The following is a 26611-nucleotide window of genomic DNA, read 5'->3' on the forward strand; positions in this document are numbered from 1 at the left end:
GCCAAAGGGGGAGTCACACATTTAGTGATAGCAGGCGAATAGGGGTTGCTGTCACCGATGCCTTGTCCTGCCGACCGCCAGTGGTGACGGATGTCCTGGCGATCGTCTGTTTAAATAAAAAATAGAGGAACGAACCCCTGCATTATCGGTTGCAGGTTGGTCATTTGTCGTCTGGGTCACTGCGGAACGTCGTTGGATGGGGGGGTTGTTTTCGCTGTATGGCCGACGTCCTTCCAGTGACGTGCGGCAACTAGGGTTTTGAAAACCCCCATTTACAAAACCCTGGCTGCTACTTCAGTCGTGGGGCTGTGTCGGGGTGGAGGATCTCACCGGAGATTCAGAAAGTGGAGGCTTTCGGTGGCCGTTTCATCGACGTCGTGGTCTGTCCGGCGTCACCGGACATCCAGAGCGGCAAGTCATGCTGAACACCCTCATCCTTCAAAAACCCTTTAGCCGTCGGGCTGGGGTTTTCAGCCGGTAGTTTTTCATCGGGGAGGTGAAGGGACAGTGGCAGTCTTATCAGCATCGCTGACTGCCCGGTGGCATTGTCGATTTATTGGAAGCTCCGAGGGTAGATCCATAAAAAAAAAATCAAATCCTTACCTATCACCAGTGAGTTGCTGGGCGATGCGTCGACGAAGGCCATCGGGGTCGATGCGGTTTCTGCCATGAGTTGGCCGATGATGTGGGTCGCCGACAGGTGACGTAGGTCACCGTGAAACCTGTAGAGAGAAATCGAAAGGTTTTTCAGTTTTTGTAAAACAGAAACCCTCAAGTTTTTGTTTTAATGCTGATAGCCGGATTGGGTCGGCTTTATGATCCGATAATAGACCCGATCCAAACCCATTTCGAGTGGATAAGGTCTGCCATTTTTTTATTGGACCAGATCAGACCTGAACCCATTATGGTTCCAGGTCTGAGTCTGATCCAGGCCGAAATCAGGCCTAGTTCGTACCGGGTCCATCCCGGGTCCATTTCAGATCGGGTCCAACCCGGGTCTAGTTTGGACTGGGTCCATTTAGGACCGGGTCCAGTTAGGACCGGGTCTTACCCAGATCCAGTTTATACTGGGTCACACTCAGGGCCATTTCGGACCGAGTCAGACCCAGGTAAAGTTTGGACCGAGTCAAACACGGATTCAGTTCAGACTGGGTCAGACCCGGGTCTATTTCAAACCAGATCAGACTCATGCTTCTGTAGGGTCTAAACACTATTTGAAACTGAATCGGATCAAACTTTGATATGACCCTTTTCGGGACTGATTCAGAGCCGTTTTTGATTGGTTCCTTTCAGTTTTTCATCAGTTCTGAGATGCTAAGACCCTATTTTTATAAATATATTAAGATATTGGGATTTTATCATACAGTTATAGGATTTTATAAACTTTTGTTCATTTTTTGTACCGGTTCATAAGGTTCAGAACCGGTTTGGACCCTTAGATGACCGGTTTGGGGCCATTTTAGACCAGTTCGGGGTGTTTTCAGTCTGGTTCCTACTTGAGGACCCTGGGTTTTACCCATATGAGCATGCTTTTGTTATTTTTCATGCTTTATAAAGTATTTATTCTAAATAATGCATGACTTATGCATGTTAATTCATGTGTTTTGTGTTGGTTAAGTTGTGCATGATGATTTTAAGCAAGAATTATGATTAAATTCATGACAGTTAGTTTATGTATATTAGTTGAAGCATGAACTTATATTATGTCATGAATATACATGCATTAAAATGTGTGCATGGGCATGCTCCATAATACGAATATATTTTCGGTAAAAGATCTTAATTGATTGATTCATGTAATCACCAAAGTGATCTGAGTCATGTTGATTAAGAATTATTTAGACCGTATTAAGATTCATTATTATGATTATGTGTGAATTTATGAAACATCGATTCTAACCAAAGGTAGGTCATTGTGTTCCAAATTTATATAAGGTGTGATAGTAGATGTGTATTTCAGCCCATGAAGCATGTTCGTACCCAAAGGTACAATGCTGAATTGCTTCTAGATACATGATCTGCTAATTTCACCAACTGAAGTCAATTCTTTGAGAATTGAAAAGACAAAGCAACTATGAGTATTGTCGTTTTCACCAAAGTGGAACGATAATGGCTCAACTATGCTTGTCTCAGAAAAGGTGAAAATAAAGTGTCTCACTTTTACCTTTTTAACACGAGTCTCGTCTAAGCATTAATAGTAATATCTTTTCATTTTCGTTCCTTGTTGTATCAGGTTCCTTCCTTATCGACGGTTCTAGTAGTATTCTCCTTTTAGAGGGATCTAATTTTTCTAATTAGAAAGAAATCATCTTATTCACTTTGGGATATATGGATTTAGATCTAGCCCTTAGAATTGATGAACATCTCGCTCTTACAGAGCAGAGTACAACCGATCAGAAGGTTGTCTCTGAGAAGTGAGAGCGCTCAAACAGACTTAGCCTGCTACTTTTGCAATCTCGGGTGGGTAAAAATATTTGAGGAGCCATTTTTCACTGCAGGACAGTGAAGAAATTTTTGGGAGCCATTGAGGCTCAATTCATCACTTCTAATAAGGCAAGGGTCAGTACGCTTATGTCCAAATTAGTGTCTATGAAATATTCTAGCGACAGTCACATCTGACAGCATATTTTGGAAATAAGGAATATTGTGACTCAGTTAAATGATATGAAGTTCGCCATCTCTGACTCCTTCTTGGTCCATCTGGTCTTGACCTCGTTACCTATTGAGTATGAACCCTTCAAAATCTCCTACAACACACAAAATGATGAGTGATCTTTTAATGACCTTTTGGCCAAGTGTGTTGAAGAAGATGAGAGATTGATGGGTGAGAGGGTGTCAAGTGCACATATGGCCTCTCATAAGAATAAATAGAGGCTGAGGCCAAAGAAAAACTCTTTCAAGAAGAAGAATCAGAAGAAAGCCACTGGAGAGAGTTCAAACTCTCAGGCGAAAGCTAAATCCCAGCTAGGGGGCTTTTCTATAAAGTGTTTCTTATGCAAGAATAAGGGGCATAAGAAGGTGGATTGTTTGAAGTATAAGAAGTGACTCGAAAATAAAGGTAATAAGTCATTCATTTCTCATGAGTGCAATTTAATTTATGTTCTAGCGGCAGGGGGGTGGGGCCCTCTGCCGACAGGTTGCAAAGAGGGACAGGGAGGTGTAAACACCCCAAATTTTCTAAATTCCAAAAATTATCCTTTCTGACCTTAAGTTCCTCCTTCTGAGTCATTTAAAAGGGCAATTGGGTCAATTTCTCGGATTCACTTCCTTGTTGAAGATTTGAAGTCCAATTTCATTTTCTATATTAGACCCAAACTTGGATCTAGGTCAGACATCCAAATCCAATTCTGAGCCTGATTTTTCTATTTTTAATCTAAATCTAAAATCCAAAATCAATTTTCTGTGTGGTTTAAGTATTTAGATCCAATCTCTATTTGAATCCATTCTTCCCATTTCTTTTTCTCAGTTCAAGGTCCAAACTCAATCTTTACTCAAGATCTAGGATCCAAATCCATTTTTAAAAATTCAAAATTAAAGTTAATTTTTCTATTTCAAAAGCTCTCTTTTGTAAAATCATCAAATTCTAAATTCAATATTTTTATAAAATCTTTCAAAATTCCATCTGGATCTCGTTTCCTAAGTCATTTGCATTTTTATAACATTTTAGATTTTCTTTCTAAAAAAAAAAAAAGAGAGAGAAAAGAAAAGCAAAATTTCAGAAAGAGGCTTTAGGTTAAATAAGAAAAGGTTTTCGAAAAATCTTTGCAATTAACCTTTTTTAAAAAAATTTGAAAACTTAGAAGGTGTTTCCATTTTTTTTAAAACCACGCTCTCCTTTATAAACTGATGAAAAGGAGAGGAAGGGATCAGATTTTTGAAAAAAGCTCTCGATCTTTCAAAAAAAAAAGGGGGGAAACTGATTTCCCTCCTCTTTCCTTCTTCTTTCCCTCCTTTTCCCTCTTTTCTTCTTCTTCCTCCTTCATTCTCATCTTCTCCCCCTTTTCTTCTTCCACCGATGAGAGGTCTCCATTGAAGTATCAGATCAGGGAAGATTTATCTTCAAATCCTTCCAAGTTGTGTGGTAAGTGCTCAATGCCTTATTCTATTCAACATCTTAACTGATTTGAATGGTGAAGAATACAAAAGAAAATGATGAATGAAAACTAAAAAGAAAATCAAAATGAATTAGATCATAGTTTGTTCCATTTATGTTTTGTTTTGAGTTGATTTTATTTCATGTTCATTTGCACTTCACGGCATTGTATTTTCCCTCTTTCTTCAGCCGCCAGTCTGTATCATTTCTATTCAATACATCTTCTTCATCAACATCATCATCTTCATCAGTATTTCCTCTGTCCTGTATTTTTTTAATTTGGCTTGTATAATGCTGCATCTGCCTATTCTTCTTTTCCTCTTAAATCTGTGCATCACATAAGCATTTTCCATTCACTGCATTTCCTGTTTCATAGCATCATTTGATGATTTTAATATCTCTGCATCCATATTCCTCTGCACATCTCAGCCGATCTGATCCTCATTCAGCAAACTTCAGGTTTCAGCAACATCATCTGCGTTCTTCTGATTCAACGATTCATCTTCATCACTACATCACATTTCTCTTTTCTTAGTTCTGCATTGCATCATCTCATTTGCATTTCGCATTTTCTGCTGTAATATCCTGCATCTGCATTCTGTTCATTTTCGTTATAGCATCATCAACATTTCATCTTGTGGTTTCATCAACGTTTCATTACGGCTTAGCATTTCATTACAAGTGTTTCAACAATATGTTGTTTCATCGTATTCATCAACTTTTCATCAACATTTCATTAGATCTGCATCATCATCTGTGCACTGCATTCTCTCTTTCATTTTGCATCTTCATTCATCCTTAATTTGTATCTAGTTCACTACACAACATTACTACTGTAAATTTTCTGTAATTATGCATCGGTATGTTCATCTGCATTCACTTCTGCATCTGATCACCATCAATTCTCATCGTAGTTATCATCCACATTGTATCAATTGCATCTCGTCATTCACACTTCATCTGCATTTGATTCACTGCACATCATTTTTCTGTAATTTCAGCAATTTGTATTTTCTGCATCGAGCTCACTTAGTGTTTCCTGTAATTTCAGCAATCTATATTTTCTGTATCAAGCTCACTTAGTGTTTCCTATGATTTCAGTAATCTGTATTTCCTACATTAAGCTCACTTTGCATTTTCTGTTGCAATCTATGTTTTCTGTATTTTTGAGTTTCATTCTCTTTATTTCATTTTCAGCATTTTGTTGATTTCATTACATTAGTTATATTTTTCTGTATACTCCATGTCATTAACATTTCTGAAATTTCATTTTCATCATTAACACATGAATTTTCTACATCATCATATCATCTTCACCTTCATCCTGCCGCACCTAAGGTGAACATTTCCAAAGCTTGGTTATATGGAATAAACATGATTTAGCTCTAGTCATGAAGTAAGCATCTGTGTGTGTTTGAGATAAGCATCTAAGCTGAATCTGAAGTTGAATCTATACACATTTGAATAGTCATATTTCATTCTCATCCATGCTTATCTCCCTTCCTCAATGTTTAGCTTCACAGTTCAAAAGATATTGCATTCTTATTTCGAGGTTTCAGTCACAGCTTTCTATGTGGATGAGTAAATAAAAGTGGAAATTGATGATGCAGTGCTGTCCTTTTCTGTGTATCTTATGAAGAATGTACCTATTTGCATGCAAGAATACATTAATAAACTCATTTCATGGCATCACAAGATACAGTTTTTGAAGATTCGATAGCTATATGTTAATATGTCTATATCACCTAATTTCTTTTTCACTTTCCTTTACAAGCTATAGAGATGCAAGATTAAGCAGGGTAAGTAGCATCTGCATAAGATTCGAGCTATAATTCATTTTTCTATATCATTGTCTTCTTTGTTATTAGGCTCATCCTTGCATCAATCTTTTATTAGATTTTACATTCATCATTTTCATTATATTTCATTCTCACTTCCATTTGTTCTTCAATCTTTGCCTCTATGTTTTTCATATATTAATTTGCATCTCATTGCATCTTCATTCACTACATTATCTTCACTCACTGCATTCTTACATTCCCTATTCCACTGCATTCTTACTGCACCCTTGCATTCCCTGTTTCACAACAATTCTGCATTTCATCACAATATCTTTGCATTTTACATTCAACTTGTATCTTTACATCTCATCTAGGCATATACATATGCATCTTAGCATATGCATTTCATTCTATCATATATATATGCATTTCACATTAACATATACATATACATATACATTGCATTTAGGCCTAATCATATATATTTCATTCTCAGCATAAATTTATGCATCTCATTCCCAGTATGCTATACATACATATGCATTTCATCTTATGCATTTTGCATATCATCCATGTTATATATTTGTTATTTTACTTTGTAATTTCATTTGTCATATTCAATCTTTTATTTCTGATCATTTAGTAGTTCTTAATCATAATTTTCATCTTCTTTTAATCTTTCATTGCTTGTATTTCACACTCTTGCTGCTTTGTATTGTTTCATGTTTTGCAGGAAAGCGCAAAAGACCCTGATTTTTCTTCTAGATTACGAAATTTTAATATTCAATTTCAATTTGGGGATGTAATAATTTTATTTAATGAGAATTTTTATTTTCTGTCTAGATTAGAATGGATCAGCATGTAGTTGCATTTTAAATTCTCATAATTGATTGTGGCATTTCATTTTTATTTTATTTTTCAAAGGGCACTATGGTGTAACACGAATGACATGTGCATCATTCTAATAAGAGAAGAGGTAAATAACCCTAAGTAGACGATTCACATTTGTGGCCATAGTCAGAATGCAAACAATACTTAGGATTTTTATCTTTTATTGAATAAAATTTAACCTACACTTTAGGTCCTTTTTGAAAAACATCATATTTTTTTCTTTTATCAGAATTTAAAATAAATTAATTTGAGATACATTTGTGGCCATAGTCATGAATGTATTAAAAATTAATTTTATTTTAAATTCTGTAAAAATACAAAATCATCTTTTAAAATAAAATCTTTTGAATTTTCTTTATTAAATACATTTATCATAAAATTAAATCATTTCATTATTTCTCATTTTCAAATTATCTTAGTATCTCAAATTTCAAAATATTCCAAGTGATTTTTGAAATTCATTTTCAAAATAAATTTAAACTCATTTTCAAAATAAATTTAAACTCATTTTCAAAATAAATTTAAACTCATTTTCAAAATCCTGAATTTGAATTTCAATTTCAATTACAATTACAATTTCAAATTCCAATTTTAATTCAATTTCAATTTCAATTTCAAATTCCAAGTCTAATTTCAAATTTTAATTTCAATTTCGAAATCCAATTTCAAAGTTTACTTTTAAATTCCAAGATTTCAATTTCTAAATTCATTTTTAAATTCCAATTTTAATTTGAATTCCAAATTTCAATTTCCAAATTCGTTTCCAATTTCAAAGTTAAATTTCAATTTCAAAATCTAAACCCAAATTTCAATTTTCAAACTTTAAATTCAATTTCAAATCTCAATTTCAGTATCAATTCCAACTTCAAATCCAAATTCAAATTTTATTTCAATTTCCATTTTCACTTTTTATTTCAAATTTCAAATCTCAATTTCCATTTCGAATTTTATTTTAAATAATTTTTTAAAGTCACTTCAAAACATTTTTCAAAGTGTATTTTCAAATCCAATTTTGAAATTCATTTGGAATTATAATTTTGAAATATTTTTTAAGTATTTTCAAATCAAAATGATTTTAAAGCATACATCATATTTTAAATCTTTATTTTTCAAAGGTTCATAGCACAAGCATGATTCAATATGCATTTAGAATTTTAAAATGATTTCTTAGTCAAATTTAGGCAAAGCAAAAGGCATTGATTTGATCCTTGGTTCGATTACCTCTGGTAAAGGCGCCAGGAATGGTCGAACCTCGTATCGACGAGCGAGTCCCTATTTTCTATCTTTTTAAAAAACGGAGGTGAGTTCATTTTCATTTTCAAAAAGAGAAATGTTTGAAATGTGAAAGGATCCCGCTCAAAGAAAAAATTTGCATGGATAACAGGGGGGAGGCACGATGGTACGGGAGGCGAGGTCACCGGCATGGTCGCTGGTGGACTTCGGTCGAGTTGTTAGAGCTGGAGGAACAGGTGGTGGGTCGTTGGCGGGGTCGCTGAGGGAAGAAGGGGAGATGGCGACGATCGAAGAGGGGGTGGCCGACGATCGATGGTCGTCGGTGGCAGCAAGGAAGAAGGAGACGATGGTGGTGTTTAGAGGGGTGGCCGACAGCTTCGGTCGTCGGTGTTTGCTCGAAGGATGGGAGGCGACAGAGGGGGATCAAGTGAGGGAGGAGAAAGGGCGTTGGATTGGTGGAAGAGGGAAGAGAGAGAGCAGAGAGATAATTTTGTGCCCTAGATGGGTCATTTTACATCAAAAAGTAGTGACGGCTTAGCGACAGACATATTCTGTCTCAAAATCCATCGCTATTTAGCAACAGAAAATTTTTGTCGCTCATCCATCGCTAAGTTGCGGCGGAGTTTGAGTTAGAATTTTTTTGTCGTTAATTAGTGATAGAGTTTGAGACTGAATTTATCTGTCGCTAATCTATCATTACTTAGCGATGGATTTTGAGACAGAATTTATTCGTCACTAATTCTGTAACTAATTCTTATTTTAGGGACGACTAGTTTTCTCTAGCTAACCTGTCACAAATTTGTGACAGATTATTTCTATCATAAATTTTTGTCGTTAATTAACATTTTTCTTGTAGTGTAGCTGAAAGGAGAAACTCTACGCTTAAAAAAATAGTTCGAGCGATGTCGAATCACTCAAACCTTCCTTTGACCTTGTGGGTTGAAGCTCTTAGAACAACAATGCATATTTTGAATAAGGTTCCTATGAAGGTTGTTCAAAAGACTCCTTATGAGTTATGAACAGGTAGAAAACCTTCTTTGTTATATATGCATATATGGAGATGTCTAATAAAAGCTAAATTGTATAACCCACATATAAAAGCCTTTGATCCTAGGACAACTAGTGGTTTCTTCATTGGTTATCCAGAAAGGTCAAAGGGCTTTAGGTTTTGTTTTTCATCTCATATATCATAAATAGTGAAAATAGATAAAGCAAGATTTCTTGAAAATGGTTCTGTTGGGATAGATGCGTCTCAAAATATTGATTTTGAGGAAATACAGGATTCACGTTTCACACTTACTAAGGATAAAGACCCGATTTTTTCTATCATTGTCCCTTCGAATAATGTAAGAGAAAGTCTGATCAATAAACATCAATCCCAACTAGATCTAGTTGTTGATGAGGATATACAACAACAATAGGATATAGAGGCTCATTTTGAACCACCTGTAGCACCTGTATAGAGGTCTACTAGAATCAGGAAATCAACTATCCATCCAGACTATGTGGTGTATTTACAAGAGTCGAATGATTTCATAAACATTGATGAAGATCCATTCACATTTGCAAAAGCCATTGAAAGTGAAAGATCAACACATTGGATCAATGTCATGAAAGAAGAGCTTGACTCTATGGCAAAGAACCAAGTGTGGGATTTTGTACCTCGACTTGATGGAGTTAGACCTGTTGGTTATAAATGGGTCTATAAGACCAAAACAGACTCTAAAGGTCATGTGAAGAGGTACAAGGCTAAGCTTATTGCAAAAGATTTCACATAGATAGAGGGCGTTGATTATAATGAGACTTTTTCTCATGTCTCAACTAAGGAATCGTTGAGAATAATTATGGCCCTTATAGCTCATTTTGATTTAGAGCCACATCAGATGGATGTAAAAACTGCCTTCCTGAATGGGGATCTGGATGAGGAGGTATACATGCAACAACCTCCTGGTTTCAGTATAGATGACTCGAATAACTTAGTTTGCAAATTGAATAAGTCAATTTATGAACTTAAACAGGCCTCCCACTGGTGGTATAAAAACTTCAATCAGGTAATTATGAACTTTGAATTCACTGAAAACATTGTTGATCGGTGTATTTACATAAAGACTAGTGGGGGTAAGTTCATATTTTTGGTTTTATATGTTGACAATATTCTTCTTACAACTAATGATTTGAGTCTATTACATGAGACAAAAGATTTTCTTTCCTCTCATTTCGATATGAAGGACATGAGTGAAGCCACATATGTCCTTAGAGTCGAGATCCGTCATGACAAAACTAAGGGTGTCCTTGGCCTCTCTCAGAAATCCTATATCCTTAAGGTTCTTAAAATATATGAGATGGAGAATTGTTCTCCTGGTTCAGCACCTATAGTGAAAGGGAATAAATTGAGCTTAAAGGACTGTCCTCAAGATGATATTACGAAGGCTTAGATGGATGTTGTTTCATATGCTTTGGCAGTTGAGAGTTTGCAGTACACGCAGACCTTCACTCGACCCGATATAGCATTTGTTGTGGGAATGCTTGGTAGATATCAGTCAAATCCAGGTATTGCATATTGGAAGGCAGCGAAGAAGATCATACACTATTTACAAGAAACAAAAGACTATATGTTGACCTACAAGAAAGCTGATTGCCTAGAGGTCGTTGGATACTCTGATGCAAACTTAGGAGGGTGTATTGACAGTAGAAAATTCACTACTCGATACATTTTATTACTAGCGGGTGGTGTTGTCTCATGGAGAAGTAGAAAGCAGTTTACCACTGCAGCTCATACCATGGAGGCAGAATTTATTACTCTATACGAGACTTTGTCACAGGCCATTTGGATAAGAAACTTCATTATAGGTTTTGGTATTATGGACTATATTGAGAGACCACTAAAGATCTTTTGTGATAATGAAGCAGCAGTGTCCTTTTCAAATAACAACAAGAGCTCAACATCGTGTCGACACATGGAGTTAAAATACTTTGTTGTTAAAGAAAAGATTGAGAATCATATGGTGTGTATTGATACAATTGGGATGAAGGAATTGACTGTGGATCCCCTTACTAAAAGGCTAGCACCGGAATTGTATTCCCAGCATGTAAAGGAGATGGGTCTTTATAATTCTTTCTGATGTATGACAATACATTTTGTGATTACATTTGTGTATATGTATTTGATTCTCTATGGCTTTGTAAATTGTTGATTTTGCATAAAGGATCTCTCATATGGGTTAGAGAGAATAACATAATAACAATATTAAAGGACCAATAGAATAGGTAAGAGACCAACCTATTCATAAAGGTAATTTTTAAACATGCTTAAGCACTGAAGGTGAATTATAGTGTAGTACATGGGAATATGACATTTCATAAAGGAGTGTTCATCTCCATAACTCATATGATTCATCTTTGTGATAAAGGGTAGCATGTGAACCCACATGAAGAATTAAATCACGATAACAGTCTAAACCTCGATTTAATATACTTTTAGTGTCAATGGGTCAAGTGGGAGAATGTTGAACATTTGGATTCGGGTCCAACCCATTGGGTGACCCGGTTTGACATTAAAAGTATGATGGGGTAGTGGGCATGGTAGTGGAGGGCAGTTAATGTCATAAGGGAGGAGGTTACGTGAATGTAGAATGTCCACATTCACTGTACCTCCTCTTCCTCCTCCACTATATAAAGGGCTGGTTGGTTGCATTGGATGATGAGTAACCATTGTCTTACAGTATCAGCCTCAGCCTAGCCTACATTCAGTTCAGTGAGTTCAGGGTCCTGCTCACCGTCGACCTTAGGCCTGGGCTCATCGTGGGCGCCGACCGCCTGAGGAGAACGTCGAGCACCCGCACACGCACTCTACGTCTTCAGGTATGCTTTATGTGTATGTTTATGCAGGAAACACCAACAATCCAACGGATGAGTATGAACATAGGAATCACGTTCGCATCCGTGGGAAAGAATTCAAAAACATTGCCAAACACACAAACAAGTAATAACATGCAGAGAATAACCGAAAGAAAGGGGACATTTCAATGGCATAAAGAGGATAAAATAAAACATAAAAGGGGAAAGAAGGATAACTGCAAGAAAGGGGCAAAAGGCAAATCAAACCTCTTTCACACAATAGAAATTTCAACCGATCACGACGATCAACTTCCCCCAAACCGAATGCACACACTCAAAGACAGAACCGTCCGAGCTTCCAATCATCAAGTGTCTTCCTACCGTGAATATAAACACACCACTTATAATGCTTTCGTTTGCAACATTTTACAAAAGGAAGATTGCAAAATTGTCAAGCCAAAGCATCTTCTTTACGGGTTCTCATGCTAGGGATTACGATGACAATTACCAACATGTAAAATGGCAAAATGGTAACAAAAAATTCTTTTTTTTAAGTCCATCAGAGGGATTACAAAATGTTGGCAGCCATTTTCTGGATTGGCCAACATTTTCCGTAGTCAAAAGTCATTTACCATATTTTAAATTTCTTATCATTTTCCCATTCATCATGAGAAAATTATGACAACTTCAAAATAACGCCAATTTTGTGCCATAGGTCCATTGGAACCAGCGGCACCAATGTTGGAACGGGTACAAAGGCAGTGAAGAATGACCTTAAAAATCACATGGAACAATTTTTGCCACAATTTCTTGGTTATTTTGCATAGAAAATAACAAAGATTTTATTCCCAATTGTAAATATCAACTTCGGTTTAAATTCTCTCTCTCTCTCTCTCTCTCTCTTGCCTCTGGTTGTTAAAACCCATGAGGTTTCCTGATCCGAAATTAGGAGAGGAAAAATGTCTTCCTCTAATCCTTTCTTGGATCTAAAGAAAGCTAAAAAATCAAATGAGAACTCAAACAGAAATTTGACAAAAATTGAAAGTAGGCCATTGATTTTCTCTTTGCATTCATTAACCTCTAAAACCCTCTCCATGTTCATTTTGATACATAGAACCCCTAGTTGTAATAGTGGGCACCCCATTCCCTAATTAGGGTATACTTTTTTTTCCTAGTTAGGAAGGATTCCACTACTATTTACAAAAGAGAAGTCTTACCCAATTAGGTAACTAACATATTCAAATTACATGAGTCCACATCTATGTAGAGCTCATTGACTACATCAAATTTGCTTTTTGATTCATCCTCAAACTCTTCTAGTATATAGAGATAAGTTCCAGTCAAACTTCACTATATATAGATTATATATAGATGTAATGGTAGGGCCAAAAATGGTGGCAAACAATTTATGATGTTTGCTAGCTGTAGCTTTCGAAATAAGCTTTTCAATGGCTCAAGAATCATCAAATTCAGATATTCAGATGACAAAGTTATGCAATGTTAAAGTTGCATGTGTCAGTTTGCTCTCTTTAAGGATCCAAATGTTCATTTGATTGATCTGGTTTACTCCTAGATCCACCTGGATAATTCCCCCCGCCTACACAGTTTCAACCTTACCGCAATGAATGCCCCCATGGGTTTCGAACAGGAGTCATCTCATGTAATGAGCCAAACAATGGTCACATATAACCAGGAAGGCAGAGCACTTCTGGGTCTGGTTTAAAACCTCTTACCATGAATTAAGTTCAATGGTTGAACGCCATTATTAAGCACACCGCCATTATTAAGCACAAGGGCTGGTTTAGCTGGTACACACGTGCACACACACACATATGCATCAGCATACATGAACATAACAAGCCTAACACTCAAGTATGGGACATTTTTGAACTCCTTTCATAGATTTTTATAACAAAAGAAAACACACAACATTTAACATAAGGAGGGACTCATCTCTTACACCTTATAAGGAAATTCACTCAACATAGATGAAACCTTTACAGTCTTTATTGCAAATATCTTAGTCATATTGACTGTCACTACTAATTCACCACTCACTGTGATTCTTACAGGTTTCCATCTCCATCTCCATCACCATTAGCATCACGGGCAAGACACCTCACTTAATTAGAAGAAGGATTCTCACGGCATGAAATTTGGCGCTCAATCTGATAAGAGAAAGAAATTATCATTCGATTGGTTTACTGTGATCTAGGGGGAACACTTATAAAGTGTTCTCCCTTTTAATAAAGCAAGGGGGCGGGAAGGTGGAGGCATGGGGAATGAGTGGGGCCCCCTTTTCAATAGGGGGGAAATCCACTGACGTGTCAACCAGTGGTTGAAGCTGAACGCTTGTATAGTGCTCAGCCTCGATCACTGGATCTGCTCACGGTGGTTCCCCCCGTGTTCTTACCAAGTTTCTACTGCCTTTTAAATTGAGTTTTTACTTTTCAATAAATAATCTTGAAAACCAAAAAACTCGAAGGTTTTAAAAACATAGCAGTGGTTTTACCAGTTTAATTTGGTCACATTTTTATACAATGCAAAGGTCAAATGAGGCATTAACGTGTTGTCTCACTAATATAGCAGAAGTTTGCAATACATTTCCAGTTTTGGTCATCATTGTGATAGATAGCAATACATTTCGAGGACCACTTCATCATGGAGTACATGATAAAATGTCCTTAAAAAGGACTTGACCCAACAAAGGACTCAATTGGGCCCACAAAGACTCCACATAGATGGCTAGGTGGGTCAATTTAAGGCATTCAAGCTGAAGGACATTAAGAGTTCGATACACAGGGTGTGCATTCTTTGCCACAAAGCTGAAGCAACAGACTCCCTGGTAGACGATGATAGTGAGGTAGTAGTGAGCACAGGGTTTTATGCTACTAGGTGTGGCGACCATAGCTCGGCAGGACTTTCCAACATGGTAGGTTGGAAACAGCCACAAAGTCCATTAACTTTTAGTCGGAACCTCACCAAGTTGGCTCGAGGCAGCTCTTTTTCCAACTCATAAAGAAATGTGGACTAAAGATTCGGTGTACCTCAAGATAATGTTCCATCTTCCTCTTCAAAAGAGCATGCTCCCTTTTCACGTGATTGAAGCATTTTAGGCACCTACATTATACACACATATAGAACTCAGTAAGTTTGCCCGAACTGGACCATTTTGAGAGTACGAGTCAAATTTCATGTTGATTGGATCACATATATGGGTTTAACATGGTCGATTTAGTATAAATCATGTTTCCCATCTAATAGATTGCATGTGAAAAGACTTATTTTAAAGTTAGATTTTGGTTTCTTGCACAAGAATGCAATCTGGACAATTCGATGTTTTTATCTTTCTTTAAAGTAAATCTTAAAATTTAAATTTACTGGTTCAAAGTATGTTCTTTTTAAAGACCTCAATGAAAATAAATTTGCAACTGTTTTTTCTTAATATAAAGTTTTAGATGTATTTATCATTCCTTATGTACTAAAAATCGTAATTTGGATCAAATCAATTTAAATTAAAAATTGACTTTTTTTTATAGCATCAAGTTTCAGTGCAATATGCGCTGTAGATTCTTAATCACTCTAAAAACACATCCACACATGAAAGGTACCACATCTAATTCATGTTTTCTACTAAGCTATGTAAAGTATAGCCTTTTAGTTCTACACGTTTTTTTAAGCTGTTTAGGACAGTTTAAGAGATCTCTGTTTATGAACTACCTGTTATATGTAATTTACACACACACACACACACACACACACACACACAGAGAGAGAGAGAGAGAGAGAGAGAGAGAGATGTACCCTTCTTTGTTCTTCTCATCGCAGAATTGCTTAAAGATGAGGCACTCATTGTTGATTCGAGCCGCTCCAATGCTAAATCAAATACCCAAAACTTTTAGTAGATTAATGAATGAGTTAATATGGTGTTTTGCAAGATCCAAACAAGTAAAAGTTGACATGTTAAGATCTCAATGGGACCTCTAGCACAATATCATATGGTCCAATAGCTATAGTTCTATCTTATCAGACTTCTTTCAAAACAAAAAAAGAGAAAGAAAAGAAAGGGTCCATCTTATCAGAGAAGTGTCGCTACAAAGGGTCAAGGATAAGAGAGTCGTGGTTGTGTGATCGGGTCGAACACTGATGAATGCGGGCAAGGTCAATCATTTTCTTAAAAAAAAAATTGAATCGAATCGAATGGATCTGGAATTGGGCCCATATTACCATCACATGACGTCATTAAAAAAAATAAAAAATGTAAAAAATTTCTTTAACCCCCTTAAAAAGTATTGAAAAATGAACTTGAATCGACTTAAATCAACCCCTTTTGATTCCCACTGAAGTCTCTATCGGAGAGTTTCTGCAGTGAAATTTGGAGGGGTCCCTGAAGTGTCTTTTCAGAAGATATGGGGACTTTTTGATATCAGACAAAAACATCGGTACCTAAATGAGATTTTCCAATTCATATCAGCATAATGAACATTGGACTAGTGTACCAATGAGAGAGAGAGACTCATTTGTGATAAATATTTTGTACCTGGAACTGCTTCCCCTCAACTGGTGTATGATAGCATCTAACCTCTTGAAATCCTGTGGGTTCCTCTCACTGCAGTAGCAAATTATCACTGTGATAACACCATTGTTCTTTTTCGCTTCTATTGACAGCAGAGTTGGGGTACGACCCCTCTGGTAAAGGCATTAATGCCTCCCCAATATGCTTTTTATTGACAGTAATCAAGAGTCCAGAGATTGCGATTAAAATAGATCACTTACAGTGCCTGCTCTATGTTAGAGAGCAGCCTAACAGAGTCCTTGAGGAACATGGTTACCACCTCATCTACGAAATGTGGATTGCTTTCATCTTGCAATTCTTCCAGCTGGTTGAATTGCCCATCAAGGTAACCCTGCAGTTTAAGGGTAAGAATAAAGTTAAAAAAAAAAATCCAAGGAAAGCAAAAGAATATATATATATATATATATATATATATATATATATATATATATATATATATATATATATATATATATATATATATATATATATATCGTGGGTAAGGATCCCACAGTTAGAACTCATAAGAGAGGATGTATTGATCAAATCTGATCCATTGATGTGTTCGGTCAAAATGTGTTTTTTTGAAGTTTGAAAATTTAGTTTATATATATAGTCTATTGATTTATCAACCCTACTAAAATCTGACATATATGTTAGAAAAACACGATCCAAATGTCGTCTTCAACTAGACTTTATGTATATGGGTTGCTTAACTTAAACTTAATGTGTATACACGCTTCCTTAGTAACATTGCCTAATTTTTTAATTAAATGCATGTCTGTCTTTATTAGTAGCACAACGTCTTATTTTACAAAAAAAAATGCGTTGACAAATAATCGCCCATGGCTATTTGTCCCAATGACAATATATATATATAAACTGGTAGATGCTCCATCCTTAGGTCTGATGCTACTGTTGAATCACGGTGGCTGTCCATCTGATGCGTGATGGACGGCCAGCATGTCAAAACAATGCAAAAAACATGTTTTTGCGAGTTTTTTTATCATTAACGCTTTTGAAGCATCACGAAAGGTCCCAGTTCCACTGGGTTCTTTAGTGACGCTTTAAAGTTTTTTTTATAGTTTTCAGTGTTTTCTGCGAGAAAAAACATTAAGCATCCATCATCACACGCGGTTTGAATGCTCAGCAAAACTCCACTGGTAGCTGTGCACCTATGAACTGCACAGCTACCACTCTCTCTCTCTCTCTCTCTCTCTCTCTCTCTCTCTATATATATATATATATATATATATATATATATATATATATATATATATATATATATATATATATAATCAAGGGTTATTTGTCCCAAAAAACAAGGATAAATAGTTTACTATTTATCCCAGAAATTTTTAACCAGATAAATAGTTAAAGGATGTTTATCTGAGCACTCAAATGGCACCTTAGGGTGTTGGCATGTAACTAGAAGAGCCAAAATCCAAGATCAGTATACTATGTATCTATAACGTGTTTAGTACATAAAAGTTCAACTTGCATTTGGACTTGGAATATATATGTATACAAGGACTCAGCTGCACCTCGAGAAGTTGGACTCAATCAAGGCTTGATACGTGAAGCTGTAATGACCCATTTATTGGACACCAAAGGACACGAAACCAAGCCGTCCAAGTTAATCACTGCTTGTTCTAGTCACTTAAATAATTACAAACGATAGAAAAATAGTGCAACTCGGATCGACTAACCGAGTCACTGGCCGGCCTATATTCAATTTCATTCTGGTGCAGTTTTCTGAGGAGTGTTCCACTCCTTTATAACTAGAAGATTAGGAAATTACCGCACTTGGTACGAGACCGAGTCTTGAGTAGTTTCGGAAAATTATATTATACAAATTTGTAGTGAACTTTCACCTGTTCGAAAAGAGAGTTCTTGAAGAGAATACGCTGACGATGCAATTGAGTGCACTCCATGCCTTCACCAAAACTGAGAGAGAGAGAGAGAGAGAGAGAGAGAGAGAGGGCGATGTGTTGGGGAGGGGACGTGATGCTCAAGAAACGAGCCCCAAGGTATCCCATTTATAGCTAGAAAAGGAGCATCAATCGGATGAGAGAGAGAGAGAGAGACTCTGGATTGCCGTGGAGGGGAATTGATGTTCAAAAAATGGGCCCGTAAGACATCACTTTGCGGCTAGAAAAGGAGCATCATTTGGATGGTGATAGGCAGGCCATGGATTTGATGATGATTGTGAAGAGAGAGAGAGAGTTCTTGCTGCCCCAGTCAGGACCTGGCAGGGATCATGGTACATTCTCAAGAGCCTCTCGTTGTCTCGATCAGGGCCGGCTGGCCACTTTGATATTTGAGGCCACCGCCTAGGCTCTCAAATAAAAAAAAAATATGACGCTTATGTTTCAGATGCTGAGGGCCTCCAATGAAAATGGCGCATGCAGAGGGCCTTCAATGAAAAAAAAATATGGAGAAATATGAGCCTCCAATGAAATATGCATAGGGCCTCAACCTCTCTTGAGCTGCCACAGGTCTCAATTAACTTTCACACCCAAATATTGATAGCGGATCGGGTCGAAAGCTCCTTGGATGTCGACCTAAAACCTTTTCAAAAGCATGGTCTCTCTCTACCTAGATTGGCCCCACAAAAATATCTGATGATATTCACTTTTTAATTGAAGGACATCGAGTGCACTACAAGAAATTGACTTTTTATTGGCGCAACTTTTGCACCAGAAAAATTCTTTACTGACGCAATCGTTGTGCCAGTAGATGCGTCAGTAAAAGCCTCGTTGGTAAATTCTTTACTGACGCAGTTTACATTAGCCAACAAAAATATTTTTCATTGGCGCAATATTTGTGACAGCGAAGTTCCTGTTAGCATTACAGGAAATGTGAAAGTTTATCACTGGCACACAACCAGAGCCAGTGAAAGCTTATCACTGGCGCAAAAAGTGAGCCAGAGAAAGCGTATTACTGGTGCAAACCCTGCACCACAGAAAGTTTATCACTGGCGCATATATTGTGCCGGAGAAGTTATATTTTTATTGGCACAATGGCTGTGCCAGTGAAAGTTCAGTTAAAATGTTATCACTGGCACAAAAAGTGTGCCAGTGAAACAGTTAAAAGGTTTTTTAAATTATTTTACTGTATCCAATACATAAGCAATAAAAAAAATGTACATATATCCAATACATAAGCATTAACAAAAATGTACAAATCTTTCCATATATAAGCATTGAACAAAAATGTACTTATACAAATTATGAAGAAACGTAAGAAAACAAATTTTACAAATATCATGAACACTAGTCTTGCATTGTAATGCCTTTTTTATTCTTCGTGATCTTAGACATCTCAGTCAGCATTCTCCAGTACATGCATATCTTCCAACTTCATCACCTTTCAGCATAGGTATGTGATCTTGTTAATGCCCTGCCAATATGAAATAACAAAGCCCTGCAACAGAACTGCATGATACAAATTTATCAGACCAGAAACCATTAAGAAAAAGCAGCTAGAACTGGAATATTGTACAAACTGACTGAACCAAATAGTCAATAAGAACTATGTTCACATCCCAGTTATCCAATGCAGAGGGAGAAAACTGAGTATCTTGCCATGAAATTGTATTCTTCTATGACAAAGCACCACAAGTTCTTTGACTGATCTTGCTAATAGACACAACATTGGTTTGAAGATTACCAAAGTTAACTTTTCAAGATCTGCCAGTGATTCTCCTGTATCTTACCTGTTAGAAAGCAACAATCAGGTGTCCTCTTTCTCTTAAAGTTCAAAAAGGCAATCAGGGGTATTCTTCTGTTTGCTAGAATGGGTAGAACTTATATGAGAAAATTAAGGTAATTACTGTAAAAAAAAAGAGATAAAAGGGAAACAGTGAACATTTTGTTCCATCTGAATAATCCTGTTATTGTCCCTTTCTATTTTAGAGTCTGTACATGATATTAGCAATATCTGAGGATTTTCAATAATCAGTTTAGGCTGAGTATATAAGCATGACGGAAGTATTGCAAGTCCAAATTCTTGATTCTAGAAGGCAACCTTAAATCATTGCATGGGGATCTTAACAAATCTTTGCACGATCACGTACACGCAGTGAAATCATGGTAAAAAGACCAATGTACATTTAACTTCAGAAACAATCGTGCATCTCCAAAAAGGTTGAAAACATGAGAACTTCCCAAATCACATAAAAACATCCATCCGCAAATGGTATCGACCAACCACCATAGCAAGAGCAAGAAAAGGTTGCAGACGAATTTCTTCTCCGCGGAAAGCAAAAAAAGAGGATGCATAGTATGCAAAAACACGCAAACATTGAACCACACAAATTGCTTGCATCAACATAGTGAACTCCAAGGGAAGGAAGTACTTACACCATCATATGTGAACTCTGTGCCTCTTTCCCTCTCCCATGATGAAGTCTTCGCTACCAAAGACTCCACCATTGCTGAACCAGCCAACATATGCAAGCATGCCAAGAATTTCATGAGTTTGGGTTAGTTTATGTCATGAAAGGTGACATATGGGAAAATCCAACATGTTCTGGTTAATGATGTAAGGAAAAAATCAGAAAGGAACATCATCCCAAACCAATGGAGCTAAAATGAAATAACCAATTCATTGAACATTACCTCAATTCATGTCAAGAAGTCCATTTGCAATATATATATATATATATATATATATATATATATATATATATATATATATATATATATATAGTTATAGTTATGAGATTTACCTGGTAGTTTGTTGGGGACTAGAAACAAAGCTCTAAAATGTGAATCATCGCTTTGTAAATATCGAAGTGTTACATTTAATGCTAGTACAAACGTTCACAAAAAAATGAAGAGGTTCACATTTAAGTCTTCAAAAACTTTGTGAATCTCATGTTCAATATGCAAATGATTGAAAAGTCCGCAAATAAGAAACAAGATCTGCATATATGCGAATTTAGTAGAATATTTGTGAAGTTACGGCAAATTTATTTATAGGAACTTTGTAGATTTTTTTATGCCAACTTCGTACTATATATGCAAATTTAGTGAAATATTTGTAAAGTTTTGATAGGTTTCAGTTACACAAATTTTGCAGATATGCTTATGAGAACTTTATACTATATATGCGAATTTAGTAGAATATTTATGAAGTTTCAAGGTTTTACGTGAACTTCTTGAGGTTCGGACAAAAAAATTGTGTGAATCTATATTTTAGTGAGAGTTTGTGATAAATAGAGAACTCCGCCTGTGTAGTTATACACTGCCGGTCCCAAGCCCGGATAAAGGAGGAGGGTTGCGGTAGGCCTGTGACAGCCAGCATAAAAACTTTATCATATCTTATGAAAATGAACCAATATGAGAATTTCGTTGGGGCGTTCCCTACTGAGCGACGCGTTGTACTCTCTAGGCCCAGAGGCAGTGATAAATGTGCAAGGGTTGCTAGGTCGTCGCCCAGAAGCAACGTGTCACACCGGCGCCCGGGTGTGGTGTCAAATAGGCAAGGGTTCCTTCACTTTGTTGGACGGGTGGGGGTAAAGAAGTTAGTCCAAGACCATAAAATTAGGTTAGCCACTTGGAACATAGAGTCTTTAACTGGTAAGTTGGTAGAGTTAGTAGATGTTATGTGTAGGAGAAAGATTGATATTTTATGTCTTCAAGAGACCAAATGGGTAGGTGAGAAAGCTAAAGTGATAGAACCTTGGGGATATAAGATTTGGTATACAGGAATAAATAGGAATAGGAATGGAGTAGGGATTGTTATGAGTCGTCAGTTTATAGATAATGTAATTGAGATCCGTAGGAAGGGTGATAGAATTTTACTTATTAAATTAGTATTAGGTACGGATATTATTAATATTATTAGTGTTTATGCACCTCAAGTAGGTTTAGATGATTCCATTAAGCATCAATTTTGGGAAGATTTAGATGGAGTAGTACAAGAGACATCTTATGGAGAAAAGCTTTTCATCGGCGGTGACCTTAATGGACATGTAGGCATTAGTAGGGATGGATTTGAGAATATCCATGGAGGCTATGGTATAGGAGAAAGAAATGAAAGTGGAGAAAGGATTTTAGATTTTTGTTTGTCCTATGATATGATCTTAGCAAACACTTGGTTTAGGAAGAGGGAGTCTCACCTAGTAACATTTAAAAGTGGGGTTAATACGAGTCAGATAGATTTTTTCCTACTTAGAAAGAGAGATAGGGGTTGTTGCATCGATTGTAAGGTTATACCAGGAGAAAGTGTAGCTACACAACATAGAGTCTTAATTTTAGATCTTAGAATTAGACAATGCCACAAAAGGGATAGACATAGGATAGATCCTAGAATTAAGTGGTGGGCACTGAAAGGAGCTAAACAAGGAATGTTTGTAGAGCAGGTAGTTAAGGAAGTTGATTGGTGTCTCGAGGAGGATTCAGAATCAATGTGGAATAAGATAGCGGGTGGTATGAGAAAAGTAGCTAAGGAGGTATTGGGTGAGTCTAAAGGCGGTGCACCACTAGGTAAGGATACATCATGGTGGAACGAGGATGTCAAATTAGCTATTAAGGTTAAAAGAGAGTGTTATAGAAATCTAAGTAAGAGTCGTGATAATGAGAATTTGGAGAAGTATATGATAGCAAAGAAGGAAGCTAAAAAAGTTGTTCGAAACGCGAGGGCTAAGGTATATAAGGAGGTTTATGACAAGTTGGATACCAAAGAAGGCGAGAAGGATATTTATAGGCTTGCAAAGATGAGAGATAGGAAATCGAAGGATTTGGGTATGGTTAGATGTATCAAAGATGAAACGCAAAGGGTTTTAGTCAAAGATGAGGAGATTAAGGAGAGATGGAAAGATTATTTTGATAAGCTATTTAATGATAGTCATGCTCAAGATCTTGGAGACTTCTCCATTCCTTTTCATGAGATAAATCGTGACTTCATGCGCAAGATTCAAAAGAAAGAAATTGCAGAGGCTTTGAAGAAAATGAAATCAAGAAGGGCAGTTGGCCCAGATGGTATACCTATCGAGGCTTGGAAATGCTTGGGAGAGAAAGGTTTAGAATGGTTGACAAATCTTTTTAACTTGATTTGGCGAACAAATAAGATGCCTAATGAGTGAAAGAAGAGTACTTTGGTGCCTTTATATAAGAATAAGGGTGATATACAAGATTGCACAAACTATCGTGGTATAAAACTCATGAGTCATACTATGAAACTTTGGGAGAGGGTGATTGAGTCTAGGTTGAGGAAGGTTGTCATGATATCGGAGAATCAATTTGGTTTTATGCCTGGAAGATCAACTATGGAAGCTATACATCTTCTTAGACAACTTATTGAAAGATATAGAGAGAGGAACAAAGATTTACATATGGTTTTTATTGATTTAGAGAAGGCATACGATAGAGTACCTAGGGACGTTTTCTGGTGGACAATGATGAAGAAAGGTGTTTCTCTCAAGTACATTAGTATAATTAAAGATATGTATGAAGGAGTAGTAACCAATGTCCGCACTTGTGGAGGGGTGACAACCAATTTTCCGATAACGGTTGGGTTACATCAAGGATCTGCTTTAAGCCCTTTCTTATTTGCGATAGTGATGGATGAGCTTACAAGATCAATTCAAGAAAATGTACTGTGGTGTATGTTGTTTGCTGATGATATTGTTTTGATTGATGAGTCTAGAGCTGGGGTTAATGCTAAGTTAGAATTATGGAGACAGACATTGGAAGCTAGAGGTTTTAAGTTGAGTGAGAGTAAGACTGAATATATGGAATGTCGGTTTAGTAAGCAACGAAGTAGTGATGGGAGTGTAGTGAAGCTTGGTGAGCAAGATATACCGGTGAATGATTATTTCAAATATTTGGGATCCATCATTCAAAAGTATGGAGAAATTGATGGAGATGTAAATCATAGGATAAAGGTTGGGTGGATGAAATGGAAAAGTGCTACTGGAGTGCTGTGCGATCGTAGAATGCCATTGCGGTTGAAGGGAAAGTTTTATAGGACGACTATTAGACCCGCTTTACTATATGGTACAGAATGTTGGGCTGCCAAGAGACATCATATTCAAAAAATGAGTGTAGCTGAGATGCGGATGCTTAGATGGATGTGTGGAAATACAATAAAAGATAAGATTCGGAACGAAGAGATACGTAAGAAGGTAGGTGTTGCACCCATTGAAAATAAGATGCGAGAGAATCGTTTACGGTGGTTTGGACATATTCGGCGAAGGCCTAATGATGCTCCAATTAGAAGGTTGGAGAAATGGGAAAATATATTAGTTAAAAGAGGTCGGGGTAGGCCTAGGAAGACTTGGATGGAGATGATAGGAAAGGATATGAATGCTTTGAACCTCACTGTGGACATGGCGTTGGATACAAATGATTGGAGGAAAAGGATTCATGTGGAAGACCCAAAATGAATTTCTTTTTTGGTTCATATCGCTGACCCCAATTGTTTTGGGATGAAGGCGTAGTTGTTGTTGTTGTTTGTTGTTGTTTGTGATAAATAGAGAGTGTACTCATGTATCACGTGAACTTAAGGAAATCAACTTGTAGAAGATTAAAATGGTCCTTTTAAAGTCAGATATTTGCAAATCGGGTCATCGTATGGATTTCAAATATTATAGAGCATTTCGAAAAATACATCATTTTTGTCGTACCTTACAATAATTTTTTTTTAGATTAAGTGAAAAACATGTGCATGTTAAAAGGTTTGGGATGGTTTGGGAGATAAATCATTTGAAAGATACACATTACTTCTCTCTCTTTATTTATATATAAGTAATTTATCTCCCAAACCGTTATAAACCCCTTTAGAAAAAAATCTTGCATATATTTTTTTCCTTAATATAAATCCACATATGTGATTGTTATGCTTTATTTAGTAGAAAACATATATTAGTTTTGAATATTTTTCTTATTTAGATATGTTTTTAACTCAACAAAGAAAATTAATGGTCCATTTTACACTAAAAACTTGATTAACTAAAAATCAAAAATTCGTTTAAAATTTATTCAATCCAAAGCATGATTTTGAGTGAATAACCATTGATAAAAAAATCTATAGATTTGGATTAAGCAAACAACACATGCAAGAATATTTTCTAAAGGGGTCTGGGACAGTCTGAGATATAAATGGTTTGCAAGATACACATTACTCATATATATATATATATATATATATATATTTGCTGCATCTAACATCATAGATATGATCTGCATGTTTTATTTAATGGGAACTATCTTTTGGATTGCTGAAAACTGATCTGTATGTATACAGATTTTCTCTGGTGATACAAAAATCAACGGCTATGAATGCATCAAATTTTTTTTACTCATAAAAATATTTTTTTCATCAAAAAACATGATCCAAGAATCAATTTCTACTAAACTGGGCATGCTGAACACAACTATGAGGTTAGATTGAGTAAAAAAATAGATATTATCAAATCTCAACTTGATTGTAGGTGCATTTGATTTTAGCACACACACACACACACACACACACACACACACACACACACATATATATATATATATATATATATATATATATATGGAAAAGTGGCAGTTGCCTACCACCAGGTGAATTGTGTTTTCAGCTTGTTTTTCACAAATCTAACCCTATAGATGTGTTTGACATGGTTGATTTGCTAGGAAATGATACTTAGATCATGTATTTTCAATAAAAAATAAATACATTTTAAGCCTTGAATATTTATGTGAATATTAGAAGTGTATATATTTATTGCAGACTTGGAAAGGATGTGGGGGGGGTGGGGTTTGTATTTTTGAAGTGTATGTTTGTTTATTGAAGTATATATTTGAAGTTTTTGTTGAATGTATGTTTGAAGTGCATGTCAATAGTTTGAAGTATGTTGAATGTTTGAGGATGTGTGTTTGAAGTTGAATGTTTGAGGATGTATGTTTGATGTGAATGTTTGAGGATATATGTTTAAAGTTTAATGTTTGAGGATGTATGTTTGAACTGTATATTTGAAGTTGAATGTTTGAGGATATATGTTTTAAGTGTATTCGAAGTTTTTGTTGAATGTATGTTCCAGTTGCAAGTTTTTTAATGTAAAAAAAATTGAACACTAATTTCAGTTTTCAATTTGCAGGTTTATAGCCTATAATGGTGACATAACTATCTCGTCATTATAGGCGAAATCCCTGTCTCACCATTATAGTCATCATATAACAGCGAATTAATTCTTCCTATTATAACCTACAACAGTGAGTTAAT

General features: G+C 36.2%; 1 protein-coding gene across 1 annotated transcript; it reads right to left on the minus strand.

Moving 5' to 3' along the window:
- Window positions 1-13712: 13712 nt before the first annotated feature.
- On the minus strand, window positions 13713-18324 carry AHP4 (HPT phosphotransmitter 4). Its single transcript, XM_090015710.1, has 6 exons — window positions 18265-18324; window positions 16612-16742; window positions 16376-16444; window positions 15640-15711; window positions 14883-14955; window positions 13713-14003 (listed from the first exon to the last, which is right to left on the minus strand). Exons 1-6 carry the CDS (start codon window positions 18322-18324, stop codon window positions 13959-13961), a joined length of 450 nt encoding a protein of 149 aa, XP_089871836.1. The 3' UTR covers window positions 13713-13958.
- Between the last annotated feature and the right edge of the window lie 8287 nt (window positions 18325-26611).

This window comes from Nuphar pumila, chromosome 8 (assembly GCF_984573655.1).
Source record: "Nuphar pumila chromosome 8, dmNupPumi1.hap1.1, whole genome shotgun sequence".
In the NCBI taxonomy this organism is placed as follows: Eukaryota; Viridiplantae; Streptophyta; class Magnoliopsida; order Nymphaeales; family Nymphaeaceae; genus Nuphar; species Nuphar pumila.

What these genes read in the sequence shown, in the direction of transcription:
- AHP4 (XM_090015710.1), bottom strand. Translation starts at nt 18,324, where the DNA reads ATGGAGTGCACTCAATTGCATCGTCAGCGTATTCTCTTCAAGAACTCT. An exon ending in TTGAGGGGAAGCAGTTCCAG is followed by an intron (nt 15,712 to 16,375) that starts GTACAAAATATT and finishes TATTTGATTTAG; the next exon opens with CATTGGAGCGGCTCGAATCA. An exon ending in AGATGGAACATTATCTTGAG is followed by an intron (nt 14,004 to 14,882) that starts GTACACCGAATC and finishes TTCTCTTATCAG; the next exon opens with ATTGAGCGCCAAATTTCATG.